The 24,034-nt window shown below is 35.1% G+C and overlaps 2 protein-coding genes across 2 annotated transcripts; one reads left to right on the top strand and one right to left on the bottom strand.

Annotated features, from left to right (window-relative positions):
* Nucleotides 1-9,298: 9,298 nt before the first annotated feature.
* Nucleotides 9,299-15,257, bottom strand: LOC135681139 (ADP-ribose glycohydrolase OARD1). The gene is made up of 5 exons (XM_065195450.2): nt 15,108-15,257; nt 14,742-14,797; nt 11,533-11,713; nt 10,399-10,457; nt 9,299-9,616 (listed from the first exon to the last, which is right to left on the bottom strand). The coding sequence occupies exons 1-5, from the start codon at nt 15,208-15,210 to the stop codon at nt 9,398-9,400; spliced, it is 618 nt and encodes a 205-aa protein (XP_065051522.1). The 5' UTR covers nt 15,211-15,257; the 3' UTR covers nt 9,299-9,397.
* A 6-nt stretch (nt 15,258-15,263) lies between these two features.
* On the top strand, nt 15,264-22,291 carry LOC135681122 (small ribosomal subunit protein mS35). Its single transcript, XM_065195427.2, has 8 exons — nt 15,264-15,460; nt 16,974-17,032; nt 17,821-17,997; nt 18,569-18,629; nt 19,156-19,274; nt 20,191-20,303; nt 21,272-21,341; nt 21,862-22,291. The coding sequence occupies exons 1-8, from the start codon at nt 15,343-15,345 to the stop codon at nt 22,132-22,134; spliced, it is 990 nt and encodes a 329-aa protein (XP_065051499.2). The 5' UTR covers nt 15,264-15,342; the 3' UTR covers nt 22,135-22,291.
* The last annotated feature ends 1,743 nt before the right edge of the window (nt 22,292-24,034 follow it).

The raw sequence follows: 24,034 nt of genomic DNA, 5'->3' as shown, positions 1-24,034 counted from the left end.
AGAGAAGCAGAAAATAGGTAAGATGACTACACGAATAAACAACAGTTTCCGTTGAAAGGCCGACAGCAATAAAGATTGGTAAATTAGGAAGGCTTCCTGTTTATCGTAGCCTTAAGAAATATATAATTTTGCAGAAATTTGCTCCACGTCAAAGAAACTATGACCGAAAGCTACATTATTTCAAAAGGAATCAAACAGGGGCTCTTTAGGAGCTTAAAAACAAAAGATGGATGTGGTATATAAAAACCAAAAAGGTCTACATCCAGCTTAACAAACATATGGCTTGTGGCTGCTATCATAGCTCTGGCATTTCACCTCAAGTTATCGTACATAGTCTTGATAAACAAGGCATGGGTGTGGCATTTGAAAGTTACATAGGTTTACGTCCAGTTAAAGTGTGATTTCGTAAAATCTTGTTTCATGATTGTAAGCTTTCAAGAAAACTGTGTATTGAGTTTCATCATAAACTTATTACATATAGTAATCGTGAAATCTGATGAATTAAATAAAGTGCAACGACGTGCGAGCTTGTTTTTTCATATTTTGCAAATAAGGGTAGAAGACCATAAAGCTGCACTACATGATAAAATGTTGTTGATTGTGATAGAGTGCGATAACAAGCGAAAAGTACGATGGAGTCCATCAACTGCGCTTCAATAAACAGGGCCTTGCTCTAGTTTAACGCACATGATTGCAGACCATAAAATACGACAAAGCGCGACAAAATACGATGACATACACGAACCAGCTTCCAAAAGTTGGAGATTGGGTTTACAAGCAAGGTTGGCGATGATTATTAAAAAATTATAACGGTGTTTGGTGAAACTAGTTATGTATGGAACATTTGAATTTTTCGTGATCACGTCTATTAACACAACAACAATTTCATGTTGTCAAACCTTTAAAAACAACGAAGAAAATCTCCTGGAAAATCTCCAAGCGTCCTGGCAACAGAGCTACTAAACTAACAAAATGTAAAGTAACAAAAGGATTAAGAGATAGCCAATAACAATAATGACAAAAAGATAGTCAAAAATATTTTGTACGTTGGAGGACTTGTTGCTAGATTCTTGGAACTATCAAAAAGGTGGAACATATGAACTTTAATGTCGGTTACTGTTTATCAGTATGCTTTATAGTGTTCGATGCCAAATATATAGATTTGCAGTAAAACTTAAAGCGAAACTGCAACCAGTGGCGGCGCCAGCTTTTACAGAGTGCGAGGGTAAAGGGCGCGGCCAGTGGGACCACATCCATTTTGCCTCGTTTCAATGATTTGTACCAAGTTAACTTTCCTTAGATAATTTGATCTACCCCTACAAAGCGTTTTTTAATCCATTTTTAGAAGAAATATGTAGACCATATTTTCAGAAAAGTGGGGGGAGGGTTATTACCCCCATACCACCCCTTGGCGCTGCCACTTACTGTAACTGTCGCTGGCAAATGATGACTTTTTACGTTTTTATAGTGGATGCACTGAAAACTGAATTTATGAAGATAAAATTAACTCAGTTTCTTACCAACAGAAAGATGCGGATTTCTACATGACCTTCAGAGCGTTTATGAGATGCCTTTAGTGATGTGTGTTTAGTAACGTTATTTGACACAATTAAGCATTTTTTGAGGTTACCTTTTCTATTCAGACATAGATAAACAATAAGAGGAATCTACATATCAAATAATCGTTTATACAGTATGAATCAACGGGATAATGTAGTGAACTGGAACAACGGGATAAGAGTTTGCTGTTTGGTTTTGAGTTGATAAAAGTAGAACTTTTAAGCTTTTTTTAGACACAGTTCTCGACTTAAAAAGTGACAGTATTAGAGAGCTAATGAATGGATGATTTTGCATGTAAGATCAATCGCATTGAACCTAGGCCTTCTTCAAATATAACTTTGTTTCTGTGGTTGTGATACTAAAACGAACAAGGAGGGCAATTTAAAAAACCTCGGGCAAAAAAGGTTTTCTTTCCATTTAGATGTTTTGGAATCTTTCTTTATCAAATAAAAGGATTCCAAATTCTGTAGACAGAAAGATTTCGTTTCGGATTCTTCGCTAAGTTAAGGTTTAGGGGTTTCATATGTAACTTCAGATGTATATTCTCTAAGACGTAACTTGACAATACGTCCTGTTGTTCATAAAAGGATAACAGATGGTCTAATGTGGAGGATACAACACTCCTTTAAACTGCTTTATATTGAGGTAAGAATATAACAGCCCCTATGTGAATATCACTCCGACATAAAACCGCTTCAGTATTTAAGTCATTCCGGTGTGCCTAGTCCCATAGCACTTATCCGGTAACAGAATTGCTCTGGCTTTTCAAAACCCGGATTTATCCGATGTGGTGCCCGTTTTTATCAAATTCGGCGACAATCAGGTAAACAAATTCCTGCTGCGGGGAACGAAGGTTTGTAGTGCAACTATAAAACAAAGCAGTGCGGTTTCTACTCCGGTAACACACAAAGATAGCTTATCCGGTAACTGGGCTCTGTATCCATTATAGAGCCGAAAACAATTTGCAGAGATCTACAATGTTTCCGGAATTTTATTTAACCACCCAATCACTGCTTTTTGAATTGGATTAAATCAATCGACAATTTTAAGGTGATTTGGATGATTAAGATGCTATTTTTGATTCATATATTATAATTACTTAACAAACTTACTTATATGAGATTAAGAAACCAATCCCTCGACATTCTCATTTGGTCTGTTGGAATAAGTGTGACAGTTCCTGACAACACTCATTACAACTCTTGCCAAAAGTCATTGGATCCCCTTTGCTGATTAAGTGTTGTTTTGAAAAATAACAATTCCCGCTAGGATGACAACAAACTCCTTCTACTTTAAAATAATATTGGGTTTAGGGAACCATTTGGGTACCTAGAAAGCATTTAACATTGCATAAAACGATATTTTTTAGGGGAAAGAGGGGTGCAGTATAATACGTGTAAAAAACTGGCATACGACACCAAAAGTATAGTGACTTTGTAAAAAGTGGAAGTAGCTTGGTAAAATGAATAATAACTCTGGGAATTTAATGCAAGGAGCTTTCAAAAGGTCCAATATTACATGTACCTCAAGGAAAGAAATTTTAACGGGAAGAAAGCTTCGCGAATTGAGAAAAGCGGGGATTTTTTTCTAATTTACTTTAACTTCTTTACAGCAATAAAACAAAATAGATGGCTATTTACAATCAGCACCAAAATTTCATATTGATTAATGCGAAATTTTACATGAATGACAACACAATGCATGCTCGATGAAAAGGCTTTGTATGAAAAACGGGAAAACATTAGTTTCTTTAAATCGAAATGGAAGACCCATGTTACCTAAAGGACCCCCTTGTTATGGAAAAAATTAAAACGAAATAAAATGTACCAGCCCCAAATAAATTTATAGCATGAACAACAATAATACTTGTGCTCGATGTATATTAAATAGAGGCTGGAGAATTGAGAATTGATTAACTTTCTTTCTTAAAGCTGAATGCGAAAGTTGAAGAGAAATAGATAAATTTTCTCCACCATGAAGTTATAGCAGGTCAACAAAGCGTTTTTTGAATAGCAGTTATGTGATGTGATTTACGATAAATGGAAATTCGATTTTTGTGAATCTTATTCAAAACAATATGAAGAATGGGCTAAGGAAGTTAGGAGGAGCTTGATTTAATCTGAAACATCGTGAAGAATCCATAGATAACGCTCACGAAATTTGCAAACAAGATCAATAAAAATTTGGTTGTTCCAAAGTCCGGGATTTAGTAAACACAGACCACACATGAGTCAAAGATGTACCACTGCAAATGGGATAGTAATCTTATGACGTCATTCCCATTATCAAATAAACATGCAAGTTTTTGAAGCAAACTGCTATTTTTAAGGGATTTTCTTCGATGATGATCTACCAAAAAATCAGAGCGCGCAGAGGCACTAACAGAAATTAATGAAAAACAAAACATTTAGAATAACAAAAACAAGCCAGTATAAAAATAACTTTTTATTGGCCTTTCAAATCGCTTACTTGTTAGGTATCTAATTCCAAGCGTGAATGATACCGCAAAGATAAAAAGAAAAACAAATTTTAGAATAAAAATGACAAAAACAATTTTTCAGGCCATCTTGACATTTTCCCGCAAAGATCGTACTATCTCTTGTTCGAGATAATTATTATTCTTTCTAGAGATTCTTACTCTCGATCACAAAAAAAGGGACAGGTCGTTTTCTCTATTCAGTGTCTTAAATATGCTTACCAACCGATATTTGCCAATGTTTAAAGCATTATAATCAGTTTATTGTCGAAAGGACAGTGTTTGGTTCAATGAAGGGACCCTGGGAAAAACCCTCCATTAACAACAGTAAGAAATAGAAAAGGTTTGCTCCCCGGACTAAACATGGGGGGGGGGTTAACCCCCTGAGTCTCTGTACTGATTGATTAAATTTCTTGTGACAATGCTATGTTCGTTTCATTGCTTGTAAATCTCAAAGAAGAGATATGATGCATCGATGGCAACAAGACCCTTACGTAATATCATGACAATATAGAATATTTGTGTATATCACAGTTAATTATCTATTATCATTCTCAATCATCACAAGGAATGTAAATTGTAGGACATCTTAATACGTAGAAATGTCTGAGCTTTCGTAGAAATGATGTATTGAGAGACGGAAGAAATTTGAGTAGTAAATAACTATGAACCTTTCCAATTTCAAGGAAAATCCCAAATCACACATGTCTGATTTATAGCGTGAAAAGTCCTCTTTTCACTGAAGAGAGTCGGGCAAAGTAAATTAGCTCCTGTAAACGCTCCAGATTGGCAGACACCAGAACAATTAGCCAAATAGACCTCTTATCAATCATTCAATTCCAAGATGCAGAAGTTAAAAGACAAACTTCCAGGCATAGAAGAATTTTAAGTTAAAATTAAATAATTCGCTGATACTTAATCTATTTACTAATTATTTTGTAATTATTTGGCTAAAGTACCATACGTAAATAATATATTTTACAGAAGAACTTGACTTCTAGGCATGAATAGATAGGTGAATGAATAGAAATTTGAATAGAAAATATACATGTCGATGTCTCCATTTCCATTTTATCTAACTAAAAGAAGCCAATCTTTATATATCATTAAAAAGAAGAGCCTTAGCTTTCATGTGCAGTTTCTAGTAGAAAGCAGTTCAGTTAGGTTTGGTCAGAATCTAACGCAACGAGGGCAGCAAGCTTTACATGCAAGCAAAAACTAAGGCTGCCCGTATGGAAAATGAATCTTTGGTGATTAAACACCAATAGATGTTTGAGAAGGCCAGTTTGAATATTAGCTAAGAATCTATTGGACACTGACAAAATGTTTACGCTGCGTTGTTGTTTTAATACTGAAATCATGGACTGTCATATTCAATACATTGTGTAAAGCCTAAACATGCTTCTCCTGTTTTCATGTTTACTATACAGTGTAGGTTTTAAAGAAGGTCGCACCTCAGCAGAGGTGATTTTAAAAATATCGTCTATTCACTACAGAGATAATTGTAACAAATAATGGTCAAAAGAAATGTACAGCGAATTCCCTAAATACTAGGCTAGGCCCTTTATATTTTTGGTGACTTGAAAAGTGATGACTAGTGATAATGACTTATGATGAAACAGGCAAAGGCGGGATCATGGCAGCCATCAACAAGCTACAATATATCATTCGGTTCTATCTGCTACGCCTACCCCGTGAAACGTACCGCTAGATACATAACAGCAAGTCAAATGACTGACAATCTATCGAAATTTCATAGATATGGTTATATATCATCCAGGCATTTACCATTACCCAAATTGAAACCCATATTGAATAACGGTGCCTGGCAACGCGTCACAAGTTATATGGCAGCAGAACTTCTTGCTGTAGGTACACATATCTTATTACACTTTCATAGCATAATAATTAAATTCAACTCTGTCCTGAACGTAAGATTTCATGCCTGTGATATTCATAAAATTATTGGAAAGTGAAGATCAAACACTTACATCTGACGCCACCCACAATTTCGTAAATTCTTCAGAGGTTCAGTCCACAACAAAGCTGCAAGGGTCTGTATTGAAGATAGGCTTGTGACACATTCCAGGGTTCAGTTCCATTGAACACCTTAACGTGGCCTCAAAAATATCTACCTTAAATGGATTATGTTTGGAGCATTAAAGATAGGTAATTGTTCATGGGGTTTTCGCCATTTCAAAGACCTTTGCTAAGTAACCACAAACAAGAACAAAGCCAGCTCGAATTCACTACGCTCATGGACTTAAATTCATGTGAAAAAGATTAACATCTAAAAATATCATTGGGCCTAATTACAAACTGGATAAAGGATAGACGTATATGAACCATGAAAATTGTCAGTGATGATGCCTTAGAATTTAAAATTGAAATATTTACTGTAAACCGCAGTGAGGTAATGAAATGGGAAGGCGGGAATGACGACAAACGATCACGACTCTGAGCCAAAACTAACCGTTTTTCGGGTATCCAGTTATATGAAATTGGAGACGTTATTCGTAAAATTGTAAATAATATCAGGATAAACTGTGGTTTTGATCCAATCTAGGAATGAAATATACTGTAAGCTGAAGATCTATTTAACATTTCCAGTAAATTGCCTTTCAACACCTCTTTGCCGTGACCCTGAACGCAGAAAGATAGTAGCCTCGAATAGATATTGGTCATTCTCTTTGCCACATATTTAGATATCTTATACCAATGTACAGTCGAATTATAATAATTTGACCACATGTCAATGACAAGCGATTAGGTTTATATTTGATAAGTCAAATTTGGATAGTTCGAAGAAATTTTGTTTTAACTGAAAGTTATCGGACATTGGCTCTACAAGAAAGTTATCGGACATTGGCTCTATATAAAAGTTATCGGACATTGCCTCTATAAGAAAGTTATCGGACATTGCCTCTATAGGAAAGTTACCGGACATTGGCTCTACAAGAAAGTTACCGGACATTGGCTCTACAAGAAAGTTACCGGACATTGGCTCTACAAGAAAGTTACCGGACATTGGCTCTACAAGAAAGCTATCGGACATTGCCTCTATAAGAAAGTTTTCGGATATTTATGGTAATACAGAACTCAAACATCTACTCATTGTGCATTTAGCTTCCTCACTGTAATTCACAAACGCATTTCTAATAGCTTCACTGTAAAACTAATACTAGAGCTAATGTGACTGTAAGAACTGCTACACAAGGCTATTGTATTTTAGCTCCAAGGTTCTGCTCTGTTACACTGCCTTTTTCGTTCCACTAATGAGATTTATGTTGAATTACTCCAGCAAAAAAGTTTACTGTCAGCCAAGGTGGGTTTCCACATACTGCACTCCAGTCGCGCGGCTGAGCCAACGCACTTCTGAGAATACGGTAGGTTTAATTTACGCTTTCTCGCGCGGTCAATGCGATCGTAATGGAAACTGGCTTTTGGACATTGTGGATCCAGGTATAGTAAAAAGGAACAGGGGTTGTCGATTAAATATTGACCCCCTTCTAAGTGCAGATGGTACCTAAGAAAATAGGGACGAAAGACTGATAGATTTCCTTTGATGCTTTTTAGAATGTGACCTTTGGAAGATCAAACCTTTTCTGGTTCACATAGGTGACATTACATCAATGCATAAAAGTCGAAAAAACATTTTTAGTAGGGCAGGCAGTACAGGAATCCGCTTTCCAAGGATTAAAAAAGGAAATAAAGCATTTCTCATCGCTTGTTACGTCACATAGCATAATACCGAAAAGGGTTTTATACATTTGATTGTAAATACTGCATATATCTTGCAAAAAAGGGGGCCATTGATTGGGAAGATTTAAGAGGGCCAAAGATGGGGGAGAATTATCGCTTGGAACTAACTATCTCCATTTGTGTACTGTGTTTCAACTACAAACGCCAGTTGGACCACTTTTAATCTCTTTTCTGCACGAGATGAACCTAGCTAAAAATCATTCACAAGTCTGACGTCAAACCTATTGTTGCATCACAACAGTGAAATTTTATATTGGAGAAAGGTTGGATATAAGACGAAAATCACCAATGACGTCTTCCATTGCAAATGCAACATCAGGTTACAGAAGATTCATTAAGAAAATCCTCTTTTTCATCGGTACCAAAAAGGGATCAAGTTCAGATGACAGACTCATCCTATACGGTTAAACAGGGCATTTGAAAGAAATTGGATAACAATCATTGGCATATTCAAACATTCAAGCGAATAAATCTGGATAATACTTGGGCATTCAAGTCTTAATTTCAAACCAAAACAGCTTTAGAAGACGGCAGTTGTTGAGGTTGGAAATAATGCAGCCCAAGAACCAGAGACACGCGACTAAAGGATGGATAAATTTTCCGAGGAATGTTTGCAAACCACATGAAAGAACAACTAAAGAAGCAGAGAGTACAGGAAAGTCGACAGGATTATTACAAAGTAGCAGCGATTTTCATCCATATCGGCGATTAAATAAAGAAGCTACGGGCACAGTCAAAATCCAACTGGTTGCACTCTCAAAAAAAATCTTACCGAAGATTTCTCCTTGTGTTCCCCAAGGATCTTCGCATGGATAAAAAACGCGTTACTTTCTACCTAAATGCTTAAAATTGCCTTAGAATATTATGTTCGGTTGACCTCTGCTTTGCTTTCAAAACTTTGCAGCACTATAACAAACTTTCTTTGCTCTTTGATTTTTTCGCAAAGTTTTCTAGGATTTCACGTTACCTTAGGAAGAACCAACTTGCCTTTTCAAATTGTACCAAGCCGCTAGTGGAAAAACATTTAGGCTTGAGCGAAGTCTTTCTCAGCCAAAAAGCAAAAAGGAGCAACGAAAAGGCAGCAGAGATAAAACTGTACAAAACGCTTAGAAAGAAAGTCTGAGTAAAAAACTGGTTTTCCTTATCAAGAAAAAGTTTAGAAGAGCTCAGAATCTCAATTGGAAGGTTAATAAGATGAGAAATTAATGGGAACTCTCATTTGAGAAAACTTGTCATGAAGACTTTAATTTAACTCTCGCGTCACTATCAACGTCAGCATACAGCCTGGCCTATTAAATGTCTGTAGTGCTACATGTAATTTGTCACCAAATAGGTATCGGAAAAAACCGTCTAAAGAAAGAAGAATGTTCGATAGCACATGGCACAATGTTCTTCACACAGAACCACCTGTATCTAATTTTCACCCTGGTGCACCCGAGCAGAGTTGAATCTGACACTTTGCAATCAAAAACTAGATTGAAAGCTACATAGAGTAAGATAGAGGAAAAATATTTTTCAAAGTTATATTTCTTATCTACATATTTATAACAAAAACTGCTAAATTTAAGCCAAAAACATTCGCACAAAATACCATAGATTTTACCTTGTTAATTGAGCTTTTATTGTAATTCCCGTATCTTTAAAAGTGTCTTTTATCAATTCACGAACTTTCATCCAGTCCAGACCATCTACACCTGAGCCAAGACGACCCATACAAACTTCATCTACTCCATTGTTTTCAATGTGCTCTTTGGCATCTTGCAAAGCTAACTTGAGATACTTGTAGCAGCCTCTGTCCCACCATCTTTCTCTTGTTACCTTGAAAAATAGTTAAATTTTCATTCCATTACAACTTCGAAATTAATGATGAACGAATGCAGAAATGAATCAATGTTGCAATATGGCCGTCCTGCATTCATTCTTACAAGCGAAACTGAAAACTTGAAAGCGTCACTAACATAAAAAATCTTCTTATGTCTTTCTCTGTTTCCTTTCTTTTTTATTTTGCATTAGATGATTATTAATAATATGACTTTATTAAGATTATATATAAGTAGGTTTTGAATTTGTTTTTACTTTCACAGGGGCCATTGCATTACAAGTATTTAAAGACTGAAATGTACCCCTGAAAAAAGGAAGCTTAAAATGAAACCAAATGATATCAAATGGTCAAAAGATACCAATTAAACAATCAAAAACAGAACAAATCCACATAAAGAATACAAGGAAGATGCTTTCAAGTTCAGAACATTAGTTTTTGGTTCCTGTATTTCATTATGAAGTGAATGCTTTCATAAGCAATACATGTACACAATCTTATGTATGTACATTTTATAAATAATGGAATTAGACAAGTTACTTGGTTGAAGCTTAAAATTATATTCGATTTAGATTAAGATCACAAAACTAAAGCATTCTGTGCTAAAGTGCTATTGTTTTTGCTATCTCTGTTTTTGATAGTCTGTCACTGACCACTAAAAGCAGAGACAGTCAAAAGGAAAATAATTTGCGGGACCCTTTGGTGGAAAAACACTGTTTATTCAGATATATAATCAAAAATATTCCAAAATCTTATTAAACTGTAAAGTTCCAAATCTTACCAAGTAATAAATATAACAGTTTTTGTAAGGAACCACAGCAGCTTTTCCTGGAGGTGTACCTATGGAAAAAATCAGAAATTGTCTCAATAGATGTCAAACAATTTCTACAAGAAAATGGGGAAAAATCTCACCTACTCTGTCAAAAAAAGGGGAAATCTACAACAATGTGTTACAAAGAAAAACTGCAGATTAACAATGTAATTAACTATCAGTAGATTTCATGGACTGGTAAGATATCAAATGAGCGAGTACTCACAATTGCTAATATGAAGCGAAAATTGTTACAGACCACCAAAAACAGGAAAATGACATTTTTGGGATATGTTATGAGGAGAAAAGGCATAGAGAACCTAAGAGCAAGAGGCAGACAGAGAATGACGTATTTGGGCAGTCATCAAATAATGGACTAACAGGACAAATGGAAATGAACTCATTCTAGCATGTCAAGATAGAGAAATTTGGAGGAGCATGATCGTCAACGCCTTAGCGCATGACACATAAAGAAGAAGACTAAAATGGCAAAAAGGACAGAAACAGACAGGTTTTTTTATATAGAGTCAATTTTCAGTAGGGTAACACACCTCTATAATTGGCAGAGAATGGCAAGAAAATGTCAAATCAACAGAAAAAATCCCACCCAAACATAAATTGTTTGGTGGCGCTGAATATAAAAATGGCTTTGACAAGATTCAAACCCTTCAAAACATAAATAAGCTTTTACTCTGTCACTCTTCAGAGTATAACTTTTACTGGTGATATTTTCAATAGGCAAGTGGCACTGTTCCGCAACTTTTAGTCATGTGCTTAAATTGTGTTTCGCATAAGCATATTTTGATCCACAGCTAGGTGTAGATAGATATTACCTTGCTAAGATTTTTCGGCCAATATTCTGACATTTTAAACTCTAAACAGTATCAGATTAGAAGTTTAAGTATGTTTAAAATTGTTCTTTATTTTGAAAGCAATTGCTAACAGAAGTTTATGTTGACCAAAGTTGATATTTATTAAGTCTTGGGAAAAATGTCTTTCCAGTTGCAAGCTAATAACCACGTGTGCCTATTTAGAAAATTTAACATACTCTGACCATGAATTGTCTGAAGATTCAGTTATAATTGTTATAAGAAGTTCACATACCAGATTGTTGTAATATCTCTTTGTGTTGAAAAGCTCTTTTGAAATGTTTTGCCAAGCCTTTATCCATTACAAAATCAGAACTGACACAGTCCATTAAACTTGAGCCAAATTTGTCAGCCTGAAGAATAATTTTGTCGGCAGTACAAGGACCAGAAGTGTATTCTATCAAAGTGAAGTCATTCTGAAATAGATAAAAATTCATTTTCAGTTGAGTGTGATATAATCAGGGGCAGCTTACAGCGTTATTTGTGTTATTAGTCTAATAACAGTTTTTTTTCAAAGCTACAGGCTTGTAGTTGCCGTCATTGATTATTTTCATTTCTAATAATGCAAATAGTACATTTCCTTTGCTTTAGCTCTGTGAATGTGACTATTCGTCATAGAAACAGGGAATAAGGCAATCATATTTTGTTCGCATGTTATTAGCCTCCTCAGTCTAATAACACATTTTGTGATATCGGCTGCTTTCTTCATGAAACAAAAGCGCAAACAAAATAACTACCATAATTCAAACTTGTTCTGTGCACTGGGTTGTTTCTCAAGATTTTCTCTGGTATAAGTCTAACGCATGAACCACTTTTTTGCTTATAAACGATGGCCAACCCAAAGACTTGGGTTGGTATCCCGTGGATTTGCAGGGAAGAAATAAAAAAAATATTATTTGTTGGCCATGTTTTGTGTTGGTAGATTTTCAGAAGGTGAAATTATCAGGTCTTTGTATTGTTTAGAGCTCTATTATATCCAGGATGGTCTGTTTTTTCCATGACTTTGATGGCCCCGTTATTAAAAAGCCATTTCTAATAACCCAGTAACCGAAATGTTGCTGGGGCCCCATTGATAAAACCCATGAGACATTGAAGGTCAGCCGGGCCCTTAGAACACATTGCTGTAGCAGCCCATTCCAGTGCAATCAAGGCGCTGTTTTTGAGGTTGGCTTGAAATGAATTGAGGATTGTAGTTTTGAATTACATTTTGTTTGGCTATCAAAACCACCACTATAACTATGCCCTGTGTACATTATTTTACTTTTTTGACAAGAAAACAGACTCAACATATCAGGGGTTTGAAAGACCAAATTCCCAAACAAAAACGCAGTTGGGGGGAGCCCTCCATGTCATAATTTCTGCCACTGATTGGCTGACTAACAACAGTTTATTTCTGGTGCCAGCTGCCCCTGGACATAATGAAAGCATATGAATGAATGTATTGTGCCTCTTACATGGCCAAATCTAATATCACCAAAAACAAACAAAATTTCAAACTGAAAATTGGAGCAGCATGTCCTTTTTAATCTAAAACAAGCCAATACAAACAATAAAGTTTAACTAAAATGGAAAGTTGATTTGAATAGTACAGAACAGTTGATTTGAGGAAGTTGATATGAATATTTCTTAACAGGGTACCACATTGTGTCCTCACCATAACCATCATGCATATCTTCAATTTAGAGACTGGCAATCAAAAAATTCTTCAAACGAATTGAATATTACTCTTCTTTAATTGCCTCACTCAGTGGGTTCTGATTAAAAAAAATGTTCCCAGTATTTCACTTGCTAAGCTGTGCAAAACCCAGAGATGTATTCTATCAACCCTTTGAAGGCCAGATTTGCTAGTCATGTAAATGTCATATGAAACAGTGCAAATTCTTTAAATGGCATCACCTCTGAACTAATAGATATTGTCTATTAAATATTCATCTTCCTTTTCAGAATTATATCTGATCAGTGCAACCAAATCTCTTGAACAACATTTAAGTAGATTGAACAAAATTTAAATTGAGATATATAGCTGGTCTTTTTACATGACTTATGTTGCATGGCAAGACAGCATGAAATACCAAAATTCAGTTACAAAACTTCATCCAAAATACATTGAACACAAAGAAAATGTTAACCCTAAGATGTTTTGAATTCTGTATTAACTATGAAGTTTGGGTCCAAATATGCTTCCATTCTTGATCAATGAAAACTTATTTCATTCCTGATATCTTATAGGCATTGAGTTAATTTTGTTAATTTAAAAGTGTTAATTTTCAATTTCAGTTATGCCACAATGATGAATATTCTAATGTCTTTCAATTAGAAACTTGCCTCAGAGGTTTTATTACATTTATTAAAGCAACAGTCTTCTGCAAGGTCACGCAACACTTTTGAGGCAAGCAAAAGTACATTTGCAGTAAACCTTTGGTTCCAGTTTTTCTACTCTATGCAAGTCAATTCATGAAAAACACTGTATAAACATTCATGGTTTTTGGTCCTGTCTACCAGAGGTGTTATTGTAGCTTCTATTTCTGGAAGGGCAACAGCCTACCTAAGCTTAAAAAAAGGCATTTCAATTTCTTTGTGTTTAATTTCTTTATGTATATTCTTGCAGATGTATTGTTTTCTTCTTGGGGGTGCAGTACTTCCCCCAGCAGGTCAAATGGTCAGTAATGTTGATCCTTATATTAAAACTCTATTTTTGAGTAGAAATGGTAGTTTTTTGGATCCAAATGGGGGCTGATGCTGGATAGCCTTAGTTATTCAAAAACTTAAAGGAAAGAGTGCTCTAAATATGTGATCAAACTATCAGAGAGTGTTTAGTTGATAAGACAAGACAAATTTTACTGCAAAACAGCAGTGGACTTTTTATAAAAATGCAATTGTTGGTTTTCTAATGGCCACATGCCAGATTGCAAAGTTTGGTCTTTGCCAGGAAAGATTCACCATGCAATAATCTTTATCCTTCATTAGGTCCGCACATTATTAAGGATCTGCTGTAGATTCACAGGATAGTGCACAGTATTTGTTTGTCATCTTTCTCGCAAATATTCCACCATTTAAACTTCTGACTTCTGATAACAAGTAAAAACAAAAAATACAAGGTCTCTTCAAAAGCCTTTGCTACGAATTCTGTGCACAATTTCCTGGGAAACGTTTGTCATCTGCAGATATAAAAATTATTGTTCTGGTGTTCCCCGCACAAAAAAAATACTTTACAGTCTGGACAAGGTGTAGCCTGACACCAAAGGTCTTTAATAACACATACTTACAATGTACTTGTTCCTAATATATTGAAATGGAAACAGTCTCAGCTTGGTACCAATTTATTGAAACCGAAAGCAGTTCTTATTTAGATGGATTCAAACTGGAACAAATGGAGCATATGTAAACAAGTCTTCATAATCTATTCTTGATTTATAATTTGGAGCATATTCATTATGACCTTACCTTTTTTACATCTTCCTTTTGTTTTAAATTCAATCCGCTTGCAGCAGTAGCTTGAGCTGAAAAATATCAACAGATGGTTTCATAGGTTTCATGGTATTTAATTGGACCCTGCCAAATTAAATATCAATCATGTCGTTACATTTAGAGCCGATAATATTTGATGTCGAAAATTAAACGGAAACCAGAGCGCGCAATGTTAATCATAATTTGTCTGTAAAAATCTTATTACATAAATGACAAAAGAAAAATACTTGATTTTTCTAGCTTAGTAATTAACTTTCATTGATTTAAGACTTTAAAAATTTATTTCCAATCTGTGACAAACTGACATCTCCTAAAACTAGAAAAATGTTGTACAACTCTTACAAGAGTTACTGCACAAATTCTTCAGAACAGTGTCAAGTAACTGAGCTCTACATGCACTGTGAAACGGCTTCCCGCTCAATCTGCACAGAACATAGGCGGCCATCTTCCTTCAGCAAGGCAGAGAAGTCTCATTTTGGTGTCGAGACATTTTTAAAATGCTAGCAAACCTCATTAGTCTAACCATCGTCTTTGAGTTTGGAGCTGCTACTTTTAAACTAGCAGGCCCTAAAATACAATGTTTCAAATGGTTCGTGGCAATTTTTTTCTTTCTTCGACCCAGAAGCTGCTATCTGAGTTAAAATGGGCGCGACAAGCAACAACGGCAGGGTCTGCTGCTTCCCATATGATGAAAGGTAAGTCATCAGGCAGCAGAGTATCACAACAAAACATTAAATAACCACTTGAAGAAAGTCTGTGCAATCATCTAACCTTTATGTTCTAATTTTTGTTGCTTTTTGTTTGACACGAGAGCAGTTTTTCTCCAATTTGCAAAGTTATGTCAATTCACTTAACATTTACATTTAACAACATGTGAAACAAAGAAGTGATCATCCAATCCGACATGCCTCGCTTGTCAAGAATTGTGTGCAAACGGCCTAATAGATATGGAAATAAATAAAGCGTTGGTCAGATCTTTTTTCTTTGAACAAACGGTACACAACATTTCAAAACATATGAAAGAAAGGCTGATTGTTTGTAGATTTAATTTGTATAACTCTGGAAAGTATGAACCTGGTACGCCACCCAGAGTGCAAAGTCTTTTTTGTGCGCGGGGAATTATTTTCTGTCGCCTACGCTTGCGCGGGAACAAATCCTGTTGCAAAATGACAGGTTAAAATCTCTGGGATTTTTTTTAAATAACATATTTAGGGCTCGAGATTAGGTTATGCGCGGAATTCACACAAAAGTCCATGTTCCAACTGCTCGGATTAATCTAAATTTGCAAAAATGCGTGGCCGGGATTTGAGCAAAAAGTTATTGCGCGTTCCCTGCGCATACCCAAACTTTGCAGTCTGGTACGCCACATATGTGCGCCATAGATAATCCATCATGCACCAAGTAGCGCCGGTACTCCACTCCATCCACTCTACCAAATTTTAACTTTATGCAAACAGGTTCGCACTGACATTTTTAGGGCTTTGTGCCCAGGTATTTATGAGGCATAAGCTTTGCCTCTTGGACTTTAAAAAATCAATCAATGAGTCGAACAAATACATTTTTACCCTGTGTACAAGAAATCAGAATTTATTTGCTTAACATTTTATGTTTAATGAGTATGCGTCCTTTATTATAAAAAACGTCTCGAAATTCCTACTGCCCGAGGCGGCACCATGGTTGCCGCAGAAGGGTAAGAAAATTTTCAAAAAATGAGTGATTCCAGTTCACTGGAAAATGCACTCTTGCTCTACTACCTTACAGTGCTGCACAGCAGAAGGTGCGGCCCTGTACGCAAAACCCATTAAATGTACAAGGAATTATTTTCTGCTGCTTGCACAGGGGTACAAATAATGTTGCAATAAAGAAGGTTAAGAGTTGTGAGATTTTATTTTACAATAGCATTTGCAAGCCTCATTTCCCCTGGTGCATACCTAAAAATGTGCAGTCTGGTGCTTATCGAACAGTATCCTGGTCCCACAGTATCCTTGTCTCTCAATTTGACCACACCTCGTGATTCCTACAACGGAAATTATAGAAAGTTGATGATTTTCCTCACTCCCAGTGAAAATTTGATAATGTACTGACCGAGCTTGACATTTTCATTGGTAGCATAGAATTGACAATTTGGTCATAAATAATTTTTATTTTCATTATGCAACAGGATTTTTCTGTTAAACTCATCAGTTATAATTCAATTTGTTCTTTTAGCTAATCATCAAAGGGCTGGAGGAAGGTCAAAAGTTAAGGTGTATAGAAACAAAAGAAAGGTAAAATTAAAATTATATTTGAAAATATATAGATGATATTGAAAAATAAAATTCTTTAGCTTTATTTATGTAGGTATCAGGAAGCAGGGTTGAATTTATTTAAAGCAAAAATTCCCCCATAAATGTAGATAACCTCTTTTTTATCTTCTTAAGAAAATATAAACAAGTTGTAAAAGCTTATTTCTTTTTCAATTGTTGAAAAACATGCCCAATGTAATATCCTCTGTATATAAGATTTAAGGCTCAGGTAATGGTAAAAAGATGCTCGTATTTCATTTTAAACTTGTTATTCTGAGTCACAAACTACAACTTACAATGGAATCATATTGCCATAAACAACTTAACTAAAGGTGTGAAAATCCATTGTCCCTCAATATAACAAAATATATGACAGCCAATCTTCTTAGGATAAAGCCACAAACTAAGGTGAAAGAATCAAGCCAGATGGGAAACAGTGTTACTTGTGCGAAAAGTCAGCTTGGGACATCTTTTATGCAGTCTGACCTTAAACTTACAGAAAATTTGCCTGGTCAATATATTGTATTTTATGGCCAAGATGTTTAATGCTAAATAAAGCTCAAATACCAATAACATTGCGTAATTCTGCCAGGCTATGCAATGTTCACAAGTGATATTTGCACTGCCAGTTGCACAAAGTAACTCTATGCATTGTTAAAACTGTACACTGCACTAATAATTTGGTGGAATATATCTAGTGTGCGATGGAAAAAGTTTCCAGTCTCAATTATCAAGCATCAAAGTTATTTAGATTTTCTGGTTTTTTCCAGAATCTTACAAAAGCAGAAAGGATTGTGCCTGAAAAAGCGGACTGGCCAAGCATCTTTGCTGTTGCCCAATCATTCAATCCAGCAATTGTCCCATTGCCAATACGCATGGGTAGGGCCCGTCCAAACAGAATTGGTGACATTCCTCCGGTTGCTCAAGGAAATATAGAGCTGCTCAAGGTATAGTACCTACATTAGTATAGACATTCTTATTTCATATGCAGGGCCATCGTAATCAGGAGGGGGCTAGAGGGGACTAGGACCAAAGCTCTCCCCCAATAATTGTAAAACTTTACTATAATCCTTTTTAACAGTGCACTAAATGTGAAGAAATACAATGGACAGCCCCCCCCCCCCAAATATGATATGAATCATATTTGATTCAACACCACTGATATGAATCTAATAATTTTTATTGCCTGAAACAAGGTTATTCTGTATCTACTAAATCTTAGATTCTAACCTGAAACCATTCTTAAATCAGTAGTAGTTTTTATCTTTTATTTATTTATTTTTAAATTAATTTTATCTAAAGCTTTAAGTAATTTTATTTATTTTACTTTTAATGGAAAGTATGACACAGTTTCCTATATAGCATCTGTTTCCGCTGATAGGGCTACCATGTGTAAATGAAAAGAAATTGCTTATCTCACCTTATTTTCCATCTTTTCAGTGCTTTTATCTGTCAATATATTAATTTTTAGCAATATTTGATGGAAAGTATTCTAGATATGTTTTACTTTTTCAATAGATTCCAAATTTTTTCCACCTTACTCCACCTGCTATTCAAAGACATTGTGAAGCTCTCAAAAGTAAGTTTTACTAGCCAAAAAATCGTTAGAAAGTATCCATTTTACCAAAAATTACTTGATGCACTTACACAATTTCTCTTAAACATGGGTATTTTGTTGAATTTAAGGTTGGATAATTAAAAGAGGATTCATATTCTTGAAAAAACGTTACATTCAATTTGTTTTTAACATGTTGCAAAGACAAAGGGTATATGACCTTTAATTTTGAGTGAGAAATCTTTTTACTTCAATGGCAGCCAATTGTTGTACAGATTCATCCTCCCTTGAGTGTAACAGTGCTCTAGGTAATGGCTTTTTGTTGTAGTGGCCCCAGGAAAATTTCCAGTTGTAGATGGTGCCACTCCCAATTTGCTTAAAACCGTGGATATAGGGGAAAAGGTTTTTGAAGTAATCAATATTTGTCAAAAAAATTTGTGTCAATAAGACTATATCTAGAAGCTGTTTAAATCTATTTTGCAGATTTATATAGGCACTTTATAAGAAAAATTTCACAATAGCAGAATCATAACTGATAATTTTTTAACAGCCTACTGCACACCATGGCCAGAAGATATTGGCAACAAGCCAGTCAGAATTGTAACAAATAATTACATATATTCTGGTCCGTCAATTCGACATCCAGCTTCCAAGAAAGTCACTTTGAAGGTCAGTGAATGCACGTAAAATTCCAAGTATAGTCCCCCCTCCGAATATAGTCCCATTTGAATGTATGCACCATATTTCTGAGAGGTTGACTCACTTTTAAATATACGCCCCTCCATAATTCAATTATTCAATTTTTCTTTCTAGTGCATTTCTAGTGCATAGATAAGATAATCTCCTTGAGTATGCTATTCCCAAGGAAACAACAAATGTAGAATACGAGCTCTAAAATGACAAATGAAGAGAGTAATGAATATGGTATCGGAGAGGAACATTATTCTGTAATATCATAACTCGAAAACAAATGAAAAGTTTTGATACAATATTCAATCTGAAGAAGTCATAAACGAATCCGTCTGCTCCAATCTCAACTTAGAACTTGAAACCTTTTAATACCATTTGTGTTTTATTTCTTTACTTTTGAGATTAACTGAAATCCAATAATAGCCCCCCGAATGTAGTCCCCCTAAATATACGACCCACCTTAAAAATCTTTATAAGCCCCAGAGTCGTTTTCGGAAATTTTACGGTTACGTGATTTCACTTACTATTTTTATTTCAAAAATTCGATCTGTTTAGGAGACAAAAAATTTAATTATAGTTTGTGATATCTTTGGCCACTTTTTCTTCTTGTTAAAATGTAGATTGTGAAGAGTTTTCCCTTACAATCAGCCCGAATGCTGCATAGTATACACCCAAAATTTTATATGCGTGTGTTAATGGGCCATGACTACGTCACCACTGCACTTTCCTCTGTGTTGTATTTTGCTTTTCCCGATCATGAATGCTTTCCCAGGTTGTATCTTCCAATGGCTGTTGAAAAGGATATAATTTACATTTTAAAGTTCTTATGTACATTGCTAAATTCGTTTATTTGTTTCTGATTAGTATTTTGTTATTTGATAATCTGTATTTTCAGGTTTACCTGAAGGACTTAGATCTTGACGCTCATGCTAGAACAAAAATGATTCTACTTGCTGGTCCTGAGAGATACTGTAAAAATACAGATGAGTTATCAATCAGCGAAGACAGGTAGGTCTTTACCATTTTGCTTCTTTGCTTGCAACATATTTTTCTATAATTTCTCTATTTTTATTGGTATGATTTACAATATAATTCTGGATTTCAGTTAAGATTATGTATGCCAAAACAGAGTAATTTGTATTAATGATATTTCAAACATTTTCTTATTCACTCTTTTTTCTAAATACAATTTTTTTCTAATTAAAAGTTGCCTGACATTGTATGACATATACTCTATTATATTAATGACATGACAATGATTGTTAACTGCCTGGATAAATCTCGTGCTTCATGAAAATTTCTGTTTATCTGTCTGTCATAGAGTGCTCAATACTGTATTGGCAGAGCTGCATAGTTTTTTGTGTATATAACAAGATGGTTTTAAGTTGCCTCTCAGAGTTTCACGCTCTAAAAGTATTAAGCGTGAAATTCGGGGTAGCAACTTACAGTGGCGGATTCAAGGGGGGGTAACTAGGGGCAGTTGCCCCTCCTTCAACGAGTTGAAGCAAGTCTGGCGCCCCTTTTTTGGAAATTATGCGCCCCTTTTGAAGAACGAGAATCAAGTGAAAAAGTTTCTGAGACCGATTGGTTAATTTGCTTCAAGGATTACTTCAAAGTTATGTTGTTTATTCCGAAAATGGATCTGAAATTGTTGTATACAGCGAACTCTCGTCACCAATTTTTGCAAATTTTTTAGCGCCTCCACTACCAACTGCCCCTACTTCAAATTTGCTCTGGATCCACCCCTGGCAACTTAGAACCGTCTTGTTCTATACACCAAATTGTGTAAATCTTATATTAACATACATGTATATATATCTAAGTGTTCAACAATTTTGTTTAAAGCTGCTACTCCGAGTGAACATTTCACATTGAACACTACTTGATCTGATTGTAGGATGAAAATTCATAAATAAAGCAAAAATTTCATCTTAAACTCAGTTTCTTTTTAAATCACAAATACTTCATTTTTCTAGGTGTCCAACAAGGCAACAGAACAAAGAATACGCTTTTTATCTTTTAGCAGCTTTGTATCAAGAATCTTGGGTATGTGGTTGACTAAATTCTATTTCATCTCCGATTTTCAAGATAAATTACTTAGCAATTTATTTTGTTCTAAACGGGCCTGGTCATTTGAGGAGAGCCATAGCTTTTGCTCCTCTCCAGGGTCTCTTCAAATGCTGGAGGGGAGCTACAGATTGCCCTCCTAAATTGCTTTTGAAAAGCAAATTGCTCTCCTTGATATAAATTTTTTCTTTGTTTATGTTCTTATTTATCTAGAATTAGCTCACCTGGAGATTACTAGGGCAGCTGTTTACTGCTCCCTTGCTAAGAGTCTTATGACGAAGGCTGTTCTAAACTTGCCTACACAGTTTCTCAAAATGTAAAAGTGTTTGGTCCCATAAGTTTAATTTCTAAACCCCATTATCATAAATTATCTATCATTATATATGTTTACCTATCATTATTTTTGGTTCATGTAAGATTTTTTAAGTATCATTTGGAGTTTGGTATGATTTTTGAGGATGAAAACGGTTGACACTGTATTTATTCACTATCTTTTTAGAAAACTGAAGATTGGGAAAATGAAAAGCCTGAAGAACTATCATTATATGATCTACAAGAAAGAATATCTGATTTGCTGAAATCCCCGATAAAACTGAAAGAAAAACTGATAGTTCGAAGGAACCAGAAACGACCTATCAATGGCCAACTCATACGTTTTAATCGCCATGGTAAAGCATTTGTCGTCGAAAATAGAAAATATGGAATTTATGGGCCTCCTTCAGAGGTCGATAAAGTTGCTATCGCGGAGGAATGGGAGAAGATTAAGTCATAATGTGCAATCACTGAAGAAATTAATCTGGCAAAATTTTTTCTAGACTCAATAGTTGTTGATGCAGATATTGAAGATGTAATTCTATTGTGTATTTTTTATCAGTTTCTTCAGTATTGCTCATCAATGAGGTATTAGGATTACGTAAGAATTATTGGAAGTTTGAAGTTTTTCTCTCTGACCCTTGTATCATTTCATCATTATCATTAGATATTTAAATACAATAATGGGGGTGTGTAGGGCTCAGCATAAAATCAATCCTTCTGCCTATTGTGAGATAATTTTTTCCCTATGCTTTAATACTGTTCTAATATATGCTCAGTTAAGAGCCATTGTGGGTTTTATTTATTTCATTGTTACTTCTATATACGATAGGCCCATCACCCAAGAGCCTTACAGGCTGCCGTGTCAAGCTTTACAACAAAATCAGACAAAAATAAATTCATTAAAATCTGATAAGATATTTAAAATAGAAACTAAGAAAATACAGAGTTATGTTATGAAGGTATCGAAAATCTTGCCACCCACCAAGTAGTACTTTTCCGACAAGTACTACATGAAAGAAGTTCGTCTTGTCAGCCACTCTGATTTATTAAGTTCCCGTAGTTGCATTAGAATTTCTATCAATGCAACATGAGGTACGCAGCCAAAATGCTGGACTTTCTACTTATAAATAAAAATGATATATTGGATTCACCCTTGAGCCTATCTTCACTTTTTTGTTGTTCAACATGCTTACTTCCTAGAAAGCAGAAACAGTTTTTCAGAATGTAAAAGATTTGATACTTGATATTCAGCCGCTTCGTTTTGATTTGCAACAGATTGAATCAAGCAAAGTTTTTACCTGTGTTTTCGGTTTTCTGTTTTACCGTGTTTATATCTGGCTTTCAAACAACTATTGGGAAAATGGAATAGTATTGATGCATGATGTAACCAGACAAGAAAGGTACAACCAGTCTTGTAAAACCAAACGCAGTGAGTATTCAATGGGAAAATAAAGCAGACACAAAGAACAAAGCTTTCAACAAAATAGGAATATAATAGAAAGATTTATAAATGTTCTACAAAGTCATTTTTAGACTGAATGAAAAAACTACTACAACTAAATTGTTAGTGGAGAAATGTTTGCTTTCTTATTCTGATCCTCGTCTAAAGAATCTGGCAAACCGGCTTCTTTTCGGCTTCTTCTTCTTTTCGATAATCTGGTGTAAAGCACAGATTATATTTTCAGCTTCCTGGTTTTTCTCAATCGCATTCTCAAGAATTACTTCCAGTTTCTTTTTCTCGGAAATATATTCCTCTAACTTCGTTTCGTACATAAATCGCATCTCCATTTCACCCTCTAGATCCTTCAGATCTTCTTCTTTTTTCTCTTGTAAAACTCTGACTTCTTCTAAAATTGCTTGGATGTCATCCTGAAACTTCTCCTGGACATTGGCCATGTCTGTCTTTGACTCAATCAATTTTCTTTCGCATTCTTCATATCCTTTCTCTTCCTTTTCAAGTCTTTTCTGGATCATCTCTTTACATATCAATGCAACCTTTAGCTTCCTTTGGCAATCAACATGAAGGACTTTCTCTTCTTCAAACTCCTTCAGAAGCGTGAAATGTTCACATTTGACTGAGTCTAATTCTTTTCTTTGATCATTCAAGGCTGTTCTAAAACTCTTGACCTTATCTGCTTCCTCTCTCAAGCCTTCCACTTCATCTAGCATGCGCATATTGTCTTGCATTTCATGCTTGTATGCTTTTTCTAATTCATCTTTTTGTTTTTTTATCTCTTCGTTGTTACATTGAAGCAAATCGACTTGCAGTTCAAGCTCCAAATTCTTACCTGACAATGCATCTATACAACTCTTTGCAATGTTACCTTTTGCAACACAAGCAGCAAGTTTAGCACGAA

The sequence above is a fragment of the Rhopilema esculentum genome, chromosome 17 (assembly GCF_057945365.1).
Source record: "Rhopilema esculentum isolate cy_ngs chromosome 17, ASM5794536v1, whole genome shotgun sequence".
Taxonomy (NCBI): Eukaryota; Metazoa; Cnidaria; class Scyphozoa; order Rhizostomeae; family Rhizostomatidae; genus Rhopilema; species Rhopilema esculentum.
Note: the sequence above shows the minus strand (reverse complement) of the source record. Positions and strands in the feature narration are given on the sequence as shown.